At 37.9% G+C, this 19,035-nt stretch overlaps 1 protein-coding gene across 1 annotated transcript in view; it reads left to right on the forward strand.

Moving 5' to 3' along the window:
* LOC145766585 (b(0,+)-type amino acid transporter 1-like) overlaps positions 1–9,141 on the forward strand; it is a 32,442-nt gene extending 23,301 nt beyond the window's left edge. Inside the window, exons 6-7 of the mRNA XM_082578303.1 lie at positions 2,722–2,928; positions 8,858–9,141. Coding sequence (XP_082434429.1) covers positions 2,722–2,928; positions 8,858–9,103 — 453 coding nt within the window. The 3' untranslated portion in view covers positions 9,104–9,141. The remainder of the gene's footprint in view (positions 1–2,721; positions 2,929–8,857) is intronic.
* The last annotated feature ends 9,894 nt before the right edge of the window (positions 9,142–19,035 follow it).

Consider the following 19,035-nt stretch of genomic DNA (forward strand, 5'->3'; position numbering starts at 1 on the left):
ACTCAAGCGCACGCCCCGAGAGCCGACCAGCGCTGCTTGATCTCAAGCCAGGCGCGTTACCAATACGCTATCGGAGCGGCCCGCTGGTATGTCATGTCTGTGCTGAAAAGTAGAATTGAAAGTAGCACCACTTCTGAAAAAATAATACTTTTGCCAATTCTTGCGCGAAGTAAAATGAGACACTGGAGGGCAAAACGGATCCCATATATTTTGAATAATATATTAATGGCTTTGTGCATGATTGTGGTAAATTGATTGAAAGGTTTGCATGAGCAATACTTCAAAAGAAGTAATGCGTCTGTTCAATGTAAATGGTTACAGTCTAGATTATGTATAAACTGATCTAAGACATTTCCTATGCTGCGTGACGAATCTTAAACTTCATACCAGATATCAAAATAACATCAAACTTGAAAAGTTTTCTGGTTTTACTGATATAAAAACAACAAGGGTGAAACACACTAAAATAAATCGCCATTTTGCGAAGCATCGTACAATCTAGTCCTTAGCACACAAATCGCTTACAAAGTTCGCATGCCTACCATAGTCAAATCGTTTTTCATAACACCCGTTTTCACATTTGCTTCACTGAATTAAATCCTTTTCAGGGGGATTTTGGTAGAAATCTTCACAGAGCAAGCAGCTGTACTCTTTAGAAGCAGAACTACTAACACCAGCTGCTTTAGACGGTTTGGAAGCTTTTCTTTTCTTTGAAACGTTCTTTAGTTTTGACTTCCTTTTTTACTTTTTCAACAATGGACTTTTTTACAGGAGAGCCTGTCCAAATTTCTAACTGTCTAGCCTTTCTATTTCTCGAAGTGAGGTTAGCAGAAGGCAGTGGAGATATGTCTGCTATCGAAACCCTGCTTGGTTCGTTTGATGTGGTAAAATCGTCCAGAAAATCAACAAACTCTACCAGTAAAGAATTGTTTTTTGTAATGTCATTCTCAATGGTTGGAGTGACACCATGCTCAGTGTTTAGAGTGATCTCACCTTCCATTACTGGAAGAATCTCATGCTCAATGGTTAGAGTAATCTTATCTATGACTGGAGTAATTTTACATTCTTCTAAGTTCTCATTGGCTGATGTGCGTTCAATGCCCATGGCATCCTTTATCTCAGTCATATATGCTGGAGCAATATCTGTCTCTTGGAATACATCAGGGTTGTAGCCCTGCTGAACTGAAACCACTCACGGCATTGGTCATGACCATGGAAAACAACTCGTAGCCTACATATGCTTAGCAAAACAGGGAGGCTATGTGGGAATCTTGAATCCGTTGACCGATATGACTTACTGTTCATTTATCAATTGCTTGAAAATAGTACGTTTTCAAAGGACCAAAGAATGTACGGTCCAGTGGCTGCAGGCGGTGGGGAGTGTGAGGTGAGATTGAGAGCATCTCAATTCCATGCTGACGGGAAATATATAGCTGAGAGGTAGAGATGGCTGCTATGATTGTTTAGGATAAGGATGACTTTCTTATGAGTCGATGAATCAACAAATTTCTGAAAATGCATCATCCATCCAAAAAAATTTTTGCTATAGGTACTACTCTAGTTTCTGAAAGCCTTGAAGGAACGCCATTCAAAAAGAAACAAACTGTCACAATCAATGTGCGAGGTCTCGCGACAGGCTGCTTTGTATCTAGACCGAACGTGCTGTTTTGATTGTGAAATTCTTATGCTATATGTTATTATCGGTTACTGTCCGGTAGTAACCTTTGATTGCGAAATCTTTATCAGGTGACGTATTTCTGGAACATTTTGCCCTACGTGCAAATCTGGAATGTTCTTTTGTTTTTTACAATTGCCAGATGTTGTTTGTTATGATGTAACATTGCATAACCTTCTCGAAGTTACTAGACCAAACAACCTGCTATAAATAGTGGTGTAATTTGCATTATGGATTATGAGAGTTGTGTTATGAGTTGCAGATTGTTGTTGTTGTGGTAGTGGGTAATAGATGCATAGAGATTATTGCTGATTGAGAGTTGAAGTAATTGAATACAAGTAGATGAGAATCGGTGCTGATATAAATTGTGTTCGAAATTAGAGTTATTTGAGAAGCCGTTCGTTAAAGTCCTTCAAGAATTTTCATTATCATTTCACTAGTAGAATTATTCGACATTTAAATGGCTGCCTTTCGGTAATATCCCATTAAACTACGTCATTGAACCTTTCCAAGTCTCTTTCCTGGTAAGAGATAGAAAGAAACCGTGACACAAACACTAGAGTTTCAAGTTAAATTACATTCTTAATGATCTACTACATCAGGGGAAAACGGACCCTTAGGAGGTCCGTTCGTTTTGTCCTACCTTTTTTCATGTAAACCTCAAAACGAAAAAACTACATAGGCCTAATAGACAGGCTTTACCCGACAAATGATTTAGCAAACAAGCAACTTCACCTTCATTACGACTGTGGTAGCACCGTAGTAGTACTACACGTAGCACCGTGTAGACTTCATTACGGCACCAACTATTATTAGGCTTTTCTAACATCTACATATTCTTCAACACATTGTCTTCTGTTATTACTTTGATCAAATGAAGGCTGCCTCGTTTTTCGACAGAATAATTTGCTTGACGTTCGTCAAGGTTTAGCAAACGAATGATAGTGCTAACGATTTTTGTTACCGAGATAGTGAGGGGTACATTTTTTCCCGCTTTCCACCAATTAGGCGTTGCTCTACTAATATTAATCTATATGTTGGACCAGATCTTTTCCATGGCACATATCTACCATTTTAGCCCATCGGCAGCACCATTTGTCACTTACTTCATATGCATTATAATGATTTGCGTTGGGGAATTTGACGGTATGATGGAATCCCTTGGTTTTATCACTTGGACCTTTTTTGGCTTGAATGCTTCATCAGTGTTGATACTGCGCCGACGGTATCCAAACCTTCCACGTCCTTTCAAAGTAAGTTACCTTAAAAAAGTTTGCAAGCTATAGTAGCCTACTATACTGTATAACTTATTTTGGCTATTGTAGATTTGTGTCTCAAATACGTTTGATCTGAAGTTAATAATTTTTTTTATCCGGGCAATGTTATGTCGAAAGTTGAGTACCTAGATAGCCACTTAATCTGGTAAAAATCTAACCAGACCTGGCATCCTATGGCACACCTAATCTGGTTCTGATCTGGCGCATGAAATTGTATTCTTAAATGCTCGATCTGGTTAATAGTAGTGAGCTTCATAAGGCGTGTTCATTTTTGCACCATCGGGCGTGAACATCAGGGCCAGATCTCCCCAAGATCTGCTTGCCTGGTCGCTTCCAGATAGCAGCTCGATCTGGTCCTCGTTCGTACTACATCGGTTAGCATCCAAGCATCGATAAAACTATTTGGCAATTGGCACTACAATGTTTCAGTTCAATTTATTTTTATTTTTGTTCATGCATTGAACATCAAAGCAAAAGCAATTAAAAAAAACTATTCTTGATCAATGCATGAAATCTCATACGGTGGTATGATTTTGTTATGTAAACATTGTTTGGGGTTAAATTTGACTTCACTGTGTTCTTTACATATATGACTAGGTTTGGCAGGTTTACTTTATGATTTAGCTGTTTGCAAAGAAAAGGTGGTTCATTGCAGAAGCAGCTTCGAGCAATAAATCACGTTTTCCTCGCCGATAACTAAGTCATAAAATACTTCTCAGCCTTGTAATTTGTATAAAGAACACAGTGGGATAAAATTAGACCTCCAAACAACGCTTACGTAACCAAAAATCTATAGAGATATTCAGAGATGTACGTATGCGCCGCAAATTCTACGCCGCATACTTGCGGCGTAGACTTTTTGTATGCGCTAACGCTTGCGGCCACATTTCTTTGGATAGTTTGCGCTTGAGGATGCGCCGTAAAGTTTTCGCGGTTTTTTAGCGCATAGCGTAAACGCATACTTTTTAATGTCTTAGTTGTTGTTTGCAATTTTTTTTTGTCAAACTGCGAAATGTTGACGTCTTGCAATTGCCCATTGTTCTAGTGTTGTGTCACAGTGTCATCTATTGTTCAGTCAGCTGGAGTTTGTTTGTATATCGCACTACTGCCTTTGACCCTAGAGTCCCACGTGGAGACTGAAGTCTTGCAGAAAAAAAGAAAGAATTAGTTAAAACAACTTAGGCCTACTGAGAAATTACTTAGTAAATTACGGGTCAGAACAGGAATGTAATGTAAGCAAGCAAGTAGGGAGGCTAGGTTGGTAATGTCGCTCCATGTAAAATGTAAACAATGACTTGGCTTCGTAGTGTGAAGTTTTTTTAGTCAAGCAGTGTTGAAGGCGTTTGTAAGCAATTGTGAGCACTTTAATTTATATTAGTTAAGTCTTGCATTTTGGGGCAAATCAGAAACTTCTCAGGCAATGAGCAGTGCAGCCTATGTATCTAAACAAACTCAAATATTTGGTCTCCGACCGTGATTGCTTGCATGATGTTGTACTCTGTATGTTATATGTAGTACACTACTTTGCCTTTGCCGGTTATTCTTGTTGTAGGCTATGTAGCGTAGTAATGTGTAGGCCTACATACAGTAGGCTATCAAGCTAAGGTAATTTTTACTTGACAATTTATACATTCTGTTGCGTAAGTATGTCTATGTTTTGTAACTTGATAAGCAGTTTAGCAAAACATGCATCCAGGGGCCAATTGTGAGAGGCTTTTGAGTAGCCTAGGCTACTGCTCATAACACTAGTAATGCTAACTATCCCTGAATGCTAATAACAAAGAGTTGTGCAGTTCAGAATCTAAACTTGCTTGTGTCTGGCAGTTTTGTCTTCCATTAACCCACTTTTTAAAAATCTTATCAGAAAAAAGCATAGAGCTTACTGAGAAAATTGTGGCATTAAAAGCAACATTAGTCTTATTCAAACGGAATCATTTTAAAAATAGTGTTTTTTATAGTGGATTTGTAGGGAGCGACAGTTAGTAGGCTATGTTATACTAGGAGCGACAGTTACTATAATACTAGAATTTTCTTGATAGGCATATATTACAGTTTCTTATACTACACTATTGTATTCAGGAAATAACTTACGGTAATACTAATCTCCAAGTGAAATGGAGCATGATAATACAAATCCATGGCCCTACATGGAAAAGTATTTTAAGCTCTCTTCTTCGAAAGGCAAAAACTTATATTTTTAATGCCAGATGTGTCTTCCGGCCAAAAAGATAATTTCTTGTAACGAGAAGTCGCGAAGTGGCTTGAAAAGTGTGTTGTTTCGAGTGATTTATATCGTGTGAATGTTTGGCACCTAGAAAACAAAATGAGTTTGCTCTAGAGTATGCGCTAACGCTGACGCCGCCAACTTTTTTTACAAGTTGCGTTGACGCATGCGGCGTATAGTTTTTCGAACGTTTGCGTTTGCGCTGACGGCGTCAATATTTTTTGTATGCGCGTACATCACTGGAGATATTTGACCCATTTTTAGTGATTTAGTCAAAAACTGCTTAAATGTAGGCTATGCTTTTTTTCTGTCACTTAAAATTTGGCGATTTGTCCAGTAAGAACTTCATGAACTTCAGAAAAACCTTTTTCTGCAACTGCCCAGTGTAGCGTATTTCATTCACTGTCCACGCATACAGGGGCGCCGGAAGCGGGGGGGCAGGGGGGCAATGGTGCCCTTTTAAAGTTATGTAAGCTACTGCACATTTTGCAATATAACAATTTCTGTTATTCGCTTTTAGCTTAATTAAAATCTTTCATTTTTACCTCAAAATAATATTTACGGCACAAAATTTTGCAACACAGTAGCCTACAGGCCTTAAAACTCGTTTTTTTTTCGGCAGCCATCGTGGCCTACCGGGAGTTCCTTCTCGGCAGCCAAATCTGCGTGCTTGGAGGCCAAAATACAAAATAAAAATAACGATAGCACAAGTAAATAGAATTAAACTTGCAACAATGCTAAAATGATCACTTAGCGTTGTCGAAGTCTGGGCCTGGGCGACGTCCTACAATAGAATCGTTGCACCACGCAATAACTGCTTTATCGGGATTGTAATCCAGTACTATTCAAACGACACTCGCACGAGTGTCTCCAATGTGGCTGATTTTATAGAAGTTCGCCACTCCCTTAGAATTCTTTTTAGCAACGAAAAACAACGTTCGACATGATTGTGTTGACGATGACTGCAAGGTAATAAAATAAGTATTTCAATGATTAAAACATTACTTGTAGGCTTAAACTACCCTTTATCAGAACTGACGATGCACTAGCAAGTGCGAAATATTTTTTATGTTACATCTACTGACATCTGATCCCTGTTGCCTTAGCAATTGAGGTTTTAGCTATTTCAATGTTGTACATTACTAAAAGACATTACTAAAAGAAGCATAATTTTTGCAAAATATGATCAAAAAATGTTTTCCCCATTGATGTCAACTAACTTAGTTCCCCTTTTTAACAACGATTCAATGTCCGACAACATCGAATCGACATAAAAACGACACTATTGCCAGCCGATGTAAATTAGCACTTCGGATTAACACTTTGTTAAAATAAACGTCGGGAATTACAAACAAGACTTACAGCGCTGGCGATCGCAGCTGGATATATTCCATCAATAACAAGTATTCCCCGCACAATGCAACAGTGGCGATTATGACGCGCTGACCTAATTTTGCATCACTCTTCAGTTAATCCACGATCATTCTATTGCGAAATTAAATAATTGGCTAGAAGAGACCGGCGGCCAAGCTTGGCCGATTGAGGAGGTAGCACCGGCGGTTTATTCAAGCACTACTTAGCGGCCATGGCCGCAGGCTGCTTTAAGGCTTGACAGTAGGTTACATCATTATAACATAGCATGGCGCCCTTCTTTGTATACCGGATTATCATTATCGCTATATTTTTTCTTAAAACTTGAAAAAAAATTGGCCTTTTAGTAAACAAAAGTGCCCTTTTTTCGTAATCTTGCCCCCCCAGTCAAAAATCGTTCCGGCGCCCCTGCACGCATAGCCTACAAAAGAGAAAAACTAAACTATTTGTTTGGGAGCACGAAATTTCTTCAGTCTAACGAAAGTGATTTAATACTGACAAGCTTCGGTAAAGATAATAATATACCGTACCCAATTCGGAAGCTTTGTTTGCAGCTTGACACATGCGCTTGCAATATCATGTGACCAAAGCAGACCAATCCAATTGCATGGCACCACATTGCTCCAATTAAAGTGAGGCGATAATTTAGAATTGCCATAGACAGATTGATCGAACGTCTGCAAGCGTTGGATTAATGCAAAAAAATGATCATTTGTTGACTGACCAGTTGGTAAATAGATTTTGTAAATAGTTCTCATGTCTGTTCTGAATCTGAAAATTCAAAACTATGTGACAAGATGATGCGTATCAAGTGCTATTTTTCGTGTGAATGGCAAACTCTAAATTGAAACAAACATTTACAGCTTTTCGTGCAATATTTGTGTATGCTTCAACTTTTTGCATGACTGGTATGATTTCCGCGTAACTTTGCATAATTACACAAAATCTAAACGGCAAAAAAACGCTTGTCGCAGCTAATCCAACTGGGTTATCAATATTTGTTAAATTGGCTGATTTTAAAATTAGACAGCAATAAACCCAATATGTTTCTGCAGGCGAGTGTTCTAAGAATTGCTACAAAATGGCAACCACTTCATCTGGTCCAGATCTTCACCAGATCTGGTGCGGACCTGGCCAGGTCTCTACCAGATCTAGACGAGATAAAGTGGCTGTCTTAATTTTGAATCGATATAAAAACACAACATACTTTTCAAGTTCTAACCTATTACAACAATATGTGTTTATTTAACATTTTTATTTGCAACATATTCGGTACTTCAATTTCCTGAAATTTTAGCTCATCGCTTTAAAAAATATCAAACTGAAATATTTCTTACATCTCAATGATTTTATAGCCACCGCTGATGATGACCTTCTTCAATACGTTTTGCTCATCCACATTTCTGGTTTTTGAAACAGATCAGTGCCAGATTACGTCAGACATTCACACAATTGTTCGTGCTGGTGGATCCAAACCAGACGCGGTTAACATCGGACATCAGCGGTTTCTGTCTACGCCCGAGCATGCTCGTTTGAAATCTGATCAAAATCCGGGTATAAACAAACATTCACAAACAAAAAACCTTCAAGATCAAGCGATGCTGATTCGACTCTACAGGTGTTGTGCGCTTGTGCAGCGCATATCAAGGACAGCTCTCCATTCAGCGGCATCTAATGGATGGAATAATTCCCAGATAACAGCACTTCAACAATCAGAAACTAAACTTTTTCAACTCGGTGACCGTGCCTACGTGACGACGTCAGTGATACAAAACCTATACGAGTATGCGAAACCGCCAGAAATAAGCTTTCAAAAAAGCTTTCTTTGTTCCAGAACAAAAATTCCCACAATCAAAGTTCGTTTCCCTGCTTAGAACTTATTTGAACAAGCATAAATTTTAAAGATGACAAAATTTGTTAAAAAAATTTCCCGACAAGTGTAGGCTACTTGCCTACTTCACTATAAGAAGTGGTCATCAGTGGATCTAAAAACATTTGGAAGACTATATTTCCGACCAAGCAAAATGTCTAAGAAGGAATACATCATAGGGCTACATTGTACAGTTGTACACGATAAGATTATGGAGAAAACCCTGGGGAAATTTTTACAAAATTTTAGTTTGGTTTGATCGCATTGTATCCTGTCAATATGCAATTATGCCTACTGGTAAAGGCGGGAGTGTTTGTCGACCACCCACCACTGTATTGAACTATTGAGTAAAGGAATCATGTTTTGCAAATCTTTGACATTCTTAAAAATTGAACTCCTGAAAATTAATTTTAACTCGGTAAACCACTTAATTTTGTTAGGTTCCTACATTGATTCCTATACTGGTGATGGCAATATCGGCATTCTTTGTGCTTTCTCCAGTCTTACGGAACCCTACTCCGTTGTATTTCTATTCTTTGATCTTTTTTGGAATTGGAATGCTTGTTTATTACATATTCATCCACAGGCAATGGAAGCCACCAGGCATTGACAATGTCATATTGTTTTGTCAGAAATTGTTTCAGTTGGCTGCCACTGACTGGGAATCCGTGTTAGATAAACAATAGCCGACATTTTTATCCTCAAGAAGATGCAAAAACTAAAAGCTTATGATTTCAGGTCGCTATATTGTTCAATATTTGCTTCAGTTGCAAAGCTGCTATTACCAACCCTTGCCCAGATGCAGGTTGCTATGTTTCGTTTTGCAGTTGAAGGAGTATTTCTAGCAGAGCTGGATCAATTACAATTGTAATCGAATAATTAATTACACATTTTCATGTAGCCTAGGCCTAATTGTAATTATAATTGTAACTTCGACTTGTTATTTTGTTGTGCTATTGTAATAATAAAAAAATTTGGTCTAAGTTACATTTGGTAAGTTGCACGCATAATACCCGTACTTTTGTTGAGCCGCTGATTGGGGTTCAAAGGGACTTGTATAATGTAGCCTATATTGCAACCTAATCTTTATTGAATGGAACACTGGTGTTTGATAAAATCAAACTGTAAAAACTCATTGATGAACATAAATATTGAAACATTTAATCCTACTGTCTTAAAACAATGAAAACTATTAATACTACAAAAAGTGCTCAATGCTAAGCACAAAAGCAAAGCAGAGCAAATTAAATCAAATATAGTTATTACTATTTGAAGCCTTTACAAATTGTTTCACCTAACGGATCATCAGAAGGTCTTATTCAAATAGATTGACCTTCTGATGATCCGTTAGGTGAAACAATTTGTAAAGGCTTCAGATAGTAATAACTATATTTGATCTAATACTGTCTTATTCATCTTCAGTGCTGTATACGTATACTTAGGCTACATTTATACAGATTTATTTTATATTAACTTATACAGATTTTTAGGTTTATTTATTTATACAGAAATATCGGCATCATCTTTAAAATTTCTGCTTGTTCAAATAAGTTCTTAGCAGGGAAACGAACTTTGATTGTGAGAATCTTTGTTTTGGAACAAAGAAAGCTTCTTTGAGGGCTTATCTCTGGCAGTTTCGCATACTCGTATAGGTTTTGTATCACTGACGCATGCACAGTCACCGAGTTGAAAAAGTTAAGTTTCTGATTGTTGAAGTACTGTTATCTGGGAATTATTCCATCCATTAGATGCCCCTGAATGGAGAGCTGTCCTTGATATGCGCTGCACAATATACAGAAAGAGATTCTATTTTAATAAGGACCTTCTGATGATCTCTCTTTTAGGGTGAAGCAAGCTGTGGAGGTTTTAAAGAATGATAATTATATTTGATATTGCCTTTATACTGTATATATATAACACTTAGAGCATTTGTTTATATTATAGCACTGAAGATGAAAACAGTATAGTTTTCCATAATGTTTGTTTTCTAAACATGCGTTTAGTGTCTACATTTTGGACTCTTCATTTTTTGATTAGAGTAACCAGGCGTTCCAACCATTTTGCCTCTAAATTGTAATAGTAGTTTGAAAATTTTAAAGCAATGTAATAATTGTAATGGAAATATAAATAAGATGGAAGAAAATCTCAGGATGGAAGATAGAAAAAACGTCTTCCATTTCATCCCATACAGTGCCCACGTCAAAATTGATACCTTGTCAAACTATCATGTTGGTACATAGGCAACTATCATACCTTTGCGTATTTTGCGGAGACCGTGCGTGGAAGGTCGTGGGTGTAAATGTTAAAAAGAAGTGGAGCCAGGACTGATCCCTGTAGGACGCCATTTTTAGGCGTCTCAGTCAGGGAAAACTGCAATTCCTGGCGGGTTTCCTGATCATATCGGGACCATATGTGTGGAAGCAGGCAAAGCAGCTTGCAAGTAAGACCGCGGTGCGATGCGGTGTTGTAGGCAGTTGTAAAATCTAAAAAGACAGCGCCGGCCTTCTTTTTTCCTCAAAGCAATCCTCAATGTCTTCAGTCAAGAGTGTGACATGATCTACGGTGGATTTTCGTGCCGAAACCTATCTTACTCCTTTGATAGGAGTGGGTCGATGATTGGATTGATCAGCCTTTCCAGTATATTGAAAGGAACACAGAGGAGAGATATCAGACGATAGCTCCGTGAGTCCTCTAATGGATTTTGAGGCTTAGGGATGGGAACCACTAAATCTTTTCTCCAGATTTTTGGGATTGTGAGGTGCAAGCAGGAAAAAGGATTCTACGTAGCCAGAACTTGGACAGGGTCAGTATGGAGCACAACCTCAGGGCAATTATATCTTATCCGGCCCTGGAAAATCGTGTGGTTTCACTTGGCGGAGGGCGGTGGTTAACTCCTCTGCGGTGAAATCTTTGGATATTGTTTAATCTGGTGGTGTTTCCGCTCGCCATAGGATAGACACTTCCTTTGCTACAAGGTAAGATGCCTTGCGGTCCATCGTCTTGCAGACCCGGATTTGCACTAGCTGAGAAGAGCTGGCTAGCTTATTGCAGAAACGGGGCACTGACGAAGAGAGTTTGCTGAGCGCCTAGTGAAAAGTTGTTGATGATGCTTCATGCTTTGCGGCTTGAGTGTGAGAAGTCAAATGTTTGGATCGATTTATTCCATCGTTCAAGTTCTTTGCCTCCAGCCGCTTGGCAAATAATCTGGTGGCGCTGTGTTACAAGCGATAGCCTACCGTCGTTTCTCATTTGGAAAGCAGATGTTACTCTCAGGATGGGGCACGAGGAGCCACTTGTCTTCCATCCCAACTTGTCGTACCAGTCCATCCGTGTCGTCCATCCCACTTGTCATAGGCTACCAGTGATCCGCATGGATGTGTAATTCGAAAAATAGCCTACTAACCAAAGACGTAGAGAATAGGCTACCGCACTATAAGAGCCTTTTGATAAATAAAGTTTATTGTGAAGCTTTAATAAAGTTAATTTGTTATGCCTCCCTCTGGCCTGAATAACGCCCTCAAGTCTACTTCTGAGACTCCCTAGCGTACCGCTTTGCGTAGGGTTTCTTGGAGTATTTTGCCCCATGCTTTTTTGGGAGAGCACTTCAACGCCTCAACTGAGTCATGGGATGAAACACAAGCATCTGCCTCCAAAATGGACAAAACACAAAAGTCCATTGGATTCAGATTTGGTGATGAAGGCGGCCGAACTTCCTTGCTCCAAAAATAAGGGCTTCTTTTTGAAGTGTTTCTTAGCCTCTGCAAGGGCAGGAGTCAAACTTGTCTCAATGTACGAATTGGTGTTAACTTTAGCGCCTTGTGGAACAAAAATGAGGGGACACAGCGGCCCACACCATGAGAAAAGACGGCTTCTGGCGCATGAAAACTTTTTTCATGGAGTCAGGAATGTCTGCAGAAGACGTGGCAAGGATACGATCATTTTGTCGGTTACACACTGCTTCGACATTGAGCAATTTTTCATCTGAGAAAGTGATCTCTATTGTGTCCGTACCTGACTTCATTTTGTTCAGTCGAATTTTAGCTCGATCGAGTCTTTTTTTCTTTTTGGAGTTGGCAAGTTCTGTGAGGTGTTGGCAAGTTTGCGTTTTGATGGGGACAACTTCAGATCGGTTTTAACGATCTTCCTGATCGTCTTTTCATTCACATCCATTTCGCGAGCCATTTTCCCAATGGATCTCTTATTGGGATTGCGGCGGATTCTGACTCGAACAGCATTTCTGACCTTTGGGGTACGAGAAGTTCGTGGTCTCCCACTTCAAGGGCGATCTTCGGCACTGTTCAGTTCTTTAAGCCTGCTAACACTAACAGTGTGATAAAATTATTTCTGATTTGGTCTTGCCTGCTCGGCGAAGCTCAATGATAGGCTTGATAGCAGTGGCGGATCTACCGGGTGGGCCTGATTGGTACAGGCCCACCCAAATTCACAGTGGGCCCACCCAAAATCAGATTCATGGAAAAAAAGCATAGGCTCAGGGTCAGTGCATAAGATATTGCAGTTGCTTGATGTATTACTGGAGACTCTGGCTGGCTTTAATAGAAGCAGAGCAGCTCCTGCAGCAGATGCAAACAAAAAGTTCGTTTTCATGCTTGTGACTTTTCGCAAATTATTTGAAAACAGCGATTTTACCACCAAGGGCCTGCAGAGCTCAACACTTTGTGTGACAGACTGTATATCACTGATTGAAACACTGAAAGCTACACATGCAACTTTCCACGAGGCTTCGAAGGGTGACTTTGGTGACGTGATCAAACTGACAGAAGAACTGATGGTAAAACATGAGATAACTAACTGGGACGTAGCCTAGTTGCTTCTCGTGAACGCAAGCTGCCTTCGAAGTTTCACAATTCTGTTGTCACCACAACGCTGGGAAAAACGTCGGCTGTCAAGAGCAATGAGGATTTAAGGGCGCTGTGGAACTGTATTCTTGACAGACAGATAACGGAGTTAAACTGAGGCTTTCTGGAAGACACGTATGGATTAATGAGAGCAGCGGCCTCTTTCGCAGCCCCTTTTGGCAAAAAAAAACAACATTTTAAATGGTCCGTGTGCACTGTATGGCATCGAGATTGCAGATGCTGAACATGCTGTATTCATTCAACACATCAGACGGAAAGTGGATCTGGAAAACTTTCCTACATTAATGGAAGTAGGCTACTGGACAGCCGCCCTTCTCACATTTTCCTCGAAAATAAACAGTGTTTTAAGAACCATCATAACACTGCCTTCCACGTCCTGCAGCGTTGAGAGACTTTCCTCCGTAACAAACAGGATCCAAACGCGCTTGAGATCATCCATGCTGACTGGACGCCTTAACAACTTGACACTTTGGTCTTTTAAAAGACAATTCACTGGCAGTTCGAATTATAATGACATAATCAACTTTTTTAACTCGAAACCTAGGATACTCCGCCTTGTGTAGAAGCTCCGGTAGGCTAACACTAAGTTTTGGTATGCTGGCCCGCCGTGGCATTATTGGTGAAGGCCCACCAAGATATTTCCTAGGCCCACCCATAAATTATGTTCTGAATCCGCCACTGCTTGATAGCTGCACGTTTATCACTCATACTTAAAAATAAAGCTAAATTATGATAAACTGATGACACATTCTGAAAGATAAGGTTTGATACTATAAATATGCACTACCAAACACTTACTAAATCTATTTAAAAACATAGTAAATTAAAATTTAATTTTAGTTCAAGGACTTTGTCCGCACCCGGTAGGCTATAGCTTAGCCTACTTACGAAATCATACTTGAGTGGTAACAGCTGTGCAATAGGCCTACCCTTGTACAATAATTCAAGTTCAACAATACATGCTTGTGAACGATCTTGTCATAGGCAATTGGTTCATCTTCACAAAATACAAGCCTACGCATTGTTGCACATAAAAATTAGCTACCGGTATAGTTTTATCATCATAGTTGACGAGTCCATCGGACTGACAAGCGTCATAATCATAATATAGCCTACCACCCATGCTGAACACACACTCCACCGTAGTATAGTAGTTGACCAGGATGCTCAGACAGAACGCGACAACATCGAACAATGGACAACTATAGCCTATTGCCATATTTTTGTCAGAAATGTATTGTGTTTCCATACTTTGTGTCGAAGTAGAGGTTTGAAACATTCTGGTAGTTTTCTATTCAATCGGCCTTATATAGTTTTGGGATTGATTATGTCGAGAGTAGCCTATTTAGTAAAAAGGAGTAAGTGACGTTTTGCCTGAATACAATTACACATATCTTCATCTTTCTTGAAGCTAATGCTGTAATATTGTTCCCAGTAACGTTACAATATCACTAAAGTGACAATTTCTAGGCCTGCTTATCATCTAACGTTGGTGATTTCAGTTTCCACACTGCTTAGATCTGTAGCCTGGTATAAAAGAATTTCAAGTCGCATCTTTCTTTTGCAGGTTCAGTTCAGTTATTTTTATTTCTGACCATCATATCAAAAACAATACACGTCAACATAGCAAAGGTCGAGAAAAAAGTAGAAGCGACCAAACGCGAACGTTAAAACGTGCTTGTGACCGAAGTAAGGTACCGTATTGAGTTGAAAGAAATTTGGCACGGTCGCAACACCTTCAGGAAAATTTAACATGGCCTATAAAGGGAAAATAAAAAAAATAAAATGTTACAAACAAAAAAATAAACATATGATTGGTCACATATGTTTTCATTTTAAAAACCCCTCTTATCGTTGTTGATCTATAGTTCTGGGCAGATTAGTAAGCTAGCCTATAGCCTACATAGAAAAAAACGAGTTATTTGTCTAGCAGTAGCCTACACATTAGAAAGTGCCTACGCTTTTGAAACATCATTTTTATGGACTATCCCAGCTAGAAATTTCACGTGTATTACACGTAGATTCTACGTACCTTGGGTCGTATATTATACGTTAATTTTCACGTATAATACACGCATATGTGTCGACACTATTTCACGTGTATTACACGTATATTTGGTGGTGGATTTTACGTGTTTTACACCCACATTACACCTAATTTCCTCGTATCTGACACGTAGATTCTACGTTCTTTGGGTCGTGTATTATAGGTTAATTTTCACGTATAATACACGTATAAGTGTCGACACTATTTCACGTGTATTACACGTATATTTGGTGGTGGATTTTACGTGTTTTTACACCCACATTCTACCTAATTTCCGCGTACCGTATCTGAAATCAACAATTTAACACATTTGTATTTATTTAACACATTTGTATAACACATATTGTTATAAGAGGCTACTGTCCAATTGTGACCTTTCTAGCACTCATTCGGAGAGTTAATGCTTGTTTTGAACTTTATTTGGAATTAGAAAAGTAAAAGAGAAATAGCAGTGGTGGGAATCGAACCCGCTTCAATGAAATGACTACTTTCTAGCCCTAACCTTAACCCCTAAGCCAACCAGCTGACAAAAAAAACATCACTTAATTTGCTTTCTATCATCTTCTTTTCGCCATTTTTACGTCACTTAAACCGGAGCTTATGATTGGTTGGCGGTTTCATTCTAGTCATTTTTAGTGGCAGAATTTCGACTTGTTAAAGTGGCTGCCGTACCAAACCTTAGTAAGTAATTGTTTAATATCAGTAAGCGAGACCACTTAAATTTACACTAAGAACTATCGTTAAAAGATCACATTAATTTGCGACTAAAAAATGTCATGAAGTTTCCTTTTTACATAACGTAATAAAAACGTGTAAAGACACCTACAAAAACACATAATCTAACTTATATCCTAAAAAATGCGGAGGAGCGTGGTTGACACCAATCCACTTGAGTGGAGAATTCTTTCTGTTTATACCGTCTTTGGGAGGTAGTTTTACCTAACACAGATTAAAAATTGCCCAAATGAACGAAAGAACTTCAATACGTTTAATATACGTGGAAAACACGTGTTACTTTTCAACAGATGGAAACGTGCAATACACGTGGAAACAACATATAATCAACATACAAAAAATTCCGGTAAAACATCCTTCTGCTGGGGTAAACATTTTTTCTCTTTTGTATGCCCTCTTCTGGGTGTGATTTTACCTTATATACCTTAAAAATTAGTCAAATAATCATAGGATTTTGAACACGTGTAATATACGTGGAAAACACGTGTTATTTTTGCAAGAGTTATATTCACAAAATAATCCCTGATAAAACTTCTAGAATCATATTTACACACTAGTCATACTAAATGATAGCTAAAATATATCTCTAAAAAAATGTTTTTTAAACAAGTGAATTTTTGTTGGTGTACACAAACTCCTTAATAACACCTGAATTCTACCTAAGATACCATACTACCTAAAATCAACCAAAAATCAACGTGTAATATACGTAGCTTTCTAGCTGGGATGGTAATTAAACTGGTATTTATTAATAAGTTAGTAATTTTGTATTTTAAATTAAAATTCAGGGGTGCACATTGCAAAACATGTGGCATAGGCTACGGCCAAAATTGTGCGGGCGTCCACCTGCTCTCATCAGTCCCGAAGATTCAGTATAATGAGAACCATATCTTCTTAGTCCCCGCAGCTCAGTGGCTTAATTGAGTATGGGACAACCTTTACCTATAGTCTCGTCCTGTTGCTCAACACAACAAACAGTGTACCAGCCTCATTTTTGTAATCAAATATTGATTTCGCTTTTAAAGAATCTTCAGTTTGATATTGTCAAGAGCAAAAAAATAATAAAAATTTTTTCTAAGGTTAAAAGTTTAGATATTATGACGTAACAATGCATGTTGCGCCACCATGGAAACAATGAAACAAATTATACGATCTATTACTACGTAATTAGCCTACTAATAAAGAAAATAAATCAATAGCTTTTTTTCCTCGGTCTGAACCTTAAAACATTTGACCAGGCTAACACACACAATAGTATTTCAATAAGATTAAATTTATGTTATGGAACCGGTTTTCTTCCATTAGGAATCGTCAGCATAACTGAGTCGAAATAAAAATTAGCCTACATCAATAGATGTCAGCACAACTGAGTCGAAATAAGAATTAGCCTACAATATCAATAGATGTCAGCATAAATGGACCAAAAACAAACAAAAAATTACAAATTAATTAATTAAATAAAACTGTTCATGACCTCCAATCCTTCATATTCATTTGTTTATTTCTGCCTTTTCTTCTCTTCATAGTTTAAGCAAAACGCAACTATCGAATATTGTAATTTCAATTTGACTTAGCTTGAGCAAGTATAATGGCAAACACTTGAAAATTCAAATAAAATTTACTAAGCAGATAATATATAGATTTCTGCTTAGTAAATTTTATTTGAATTTTCAAGTGTTTGCCATTATACTTGCTCAAGCTAAGTCAAATTGAAATTACGATATTCGATAGTTGCGTTTTGCTTAAACTATGAAGAGAAGAAAAGGCAGAAATAAACAAATGAATATGAAGGATTGGAGGTCATGAACAGTTTTATTTATTTAATTAATTTGTAATTTTTTGTTTGTTTTTGGTCCATTTATGCTGACATCTATTGATATTGTAGGCTAATTCTTATTTCGACTCAGTTGTGCTGACATCTATTGATGTAGGCTAATTTTTATTTCGACTCAGTTATGCTGACGATTCCTAATGGAAGAAAACCGGTTCCATAACATAAATTTAATCTTATTGAAATACTATTGTGTGTGTTAGCCTGGTCAAATGTTTTAAGGTTCAGACCGAGGAAAAAAAGCTATTGATTTATTTTCTTAGTGATATTGCTTTCTGTATTAGGTAGATCGCCCATTTGAGGAAGTGTCATAATACCAGATCACCTTTTTCAGTTGGTTTTTCCCATTTTTGACTAATAAAGAAACGTAACATATAAAATTAAAGAAATAAAACATAGTAACTTTAGCGGGTTTAGCATACTTTATTTCACACAAAATATAACATAATTAAATAAAATAAACTCAAACGTTTTCGACACGTAGGCTACGTGTGTCCTCATCAGGAATTAAATCTGCAATACATAAAATGAAAAATCGTAAGATAAACTTGACTAGCCTATGCACTGTAACTGTAACGACACTCTGGACTGAAAGCACAAACTGAACAAATGATACGAGAATGATTGCGAGTACTCGTTTACGAGTAGGCTACTCGCAATGTAGGCTATTGTATTGAGTACTCGTTATCTTACGATTTTTCATTTTATGTATTGCAGATTTAATTCCTGATGAGGACACACGTACGTGTCGAAAACGTTTGAGTTTATTTTATTTAATTATGTTATATTTTGTGTGAAATAAAGTATGTTAAACCCGCTAAAGTTACTATGTTTTATTTCTCTATGGTTCAACAAAGCAAACTCTCTACCAAAGCTTTATATAAAATTAAATAGCATGAAAACCAAAAGGTACAAGCCTACAACTTTCATGAAATGAAGTAAAAGATAACTAATAAGATTCTACACTGTACTGTAGGCTACATTCGATACCGTATTCAAGAAATTGACAAAATTAATGAATGCTCTAAAACAGCGTGGTCCAACTACAGGCCCGCGGGCCGCATGCGGCCCGCGAGCTTTCACAGTATTGATTTAATTTGTATTTATGTTACAGAAAGTAATTTTAAT

This window comes from Aplidium turbinatum, chromosome 3 (assembly GCF_918807975.1).
Source record: "Aplidium turbinatum chromosome 3, kaAplTurb1.1, whole genome shotgun sequence".
NCBI lineage: Eukaryota > Metazoa > Chordata > Ascidiacea > Aplousobranchia > Polyclinidae > Aplidium > Aplidium turbinatum.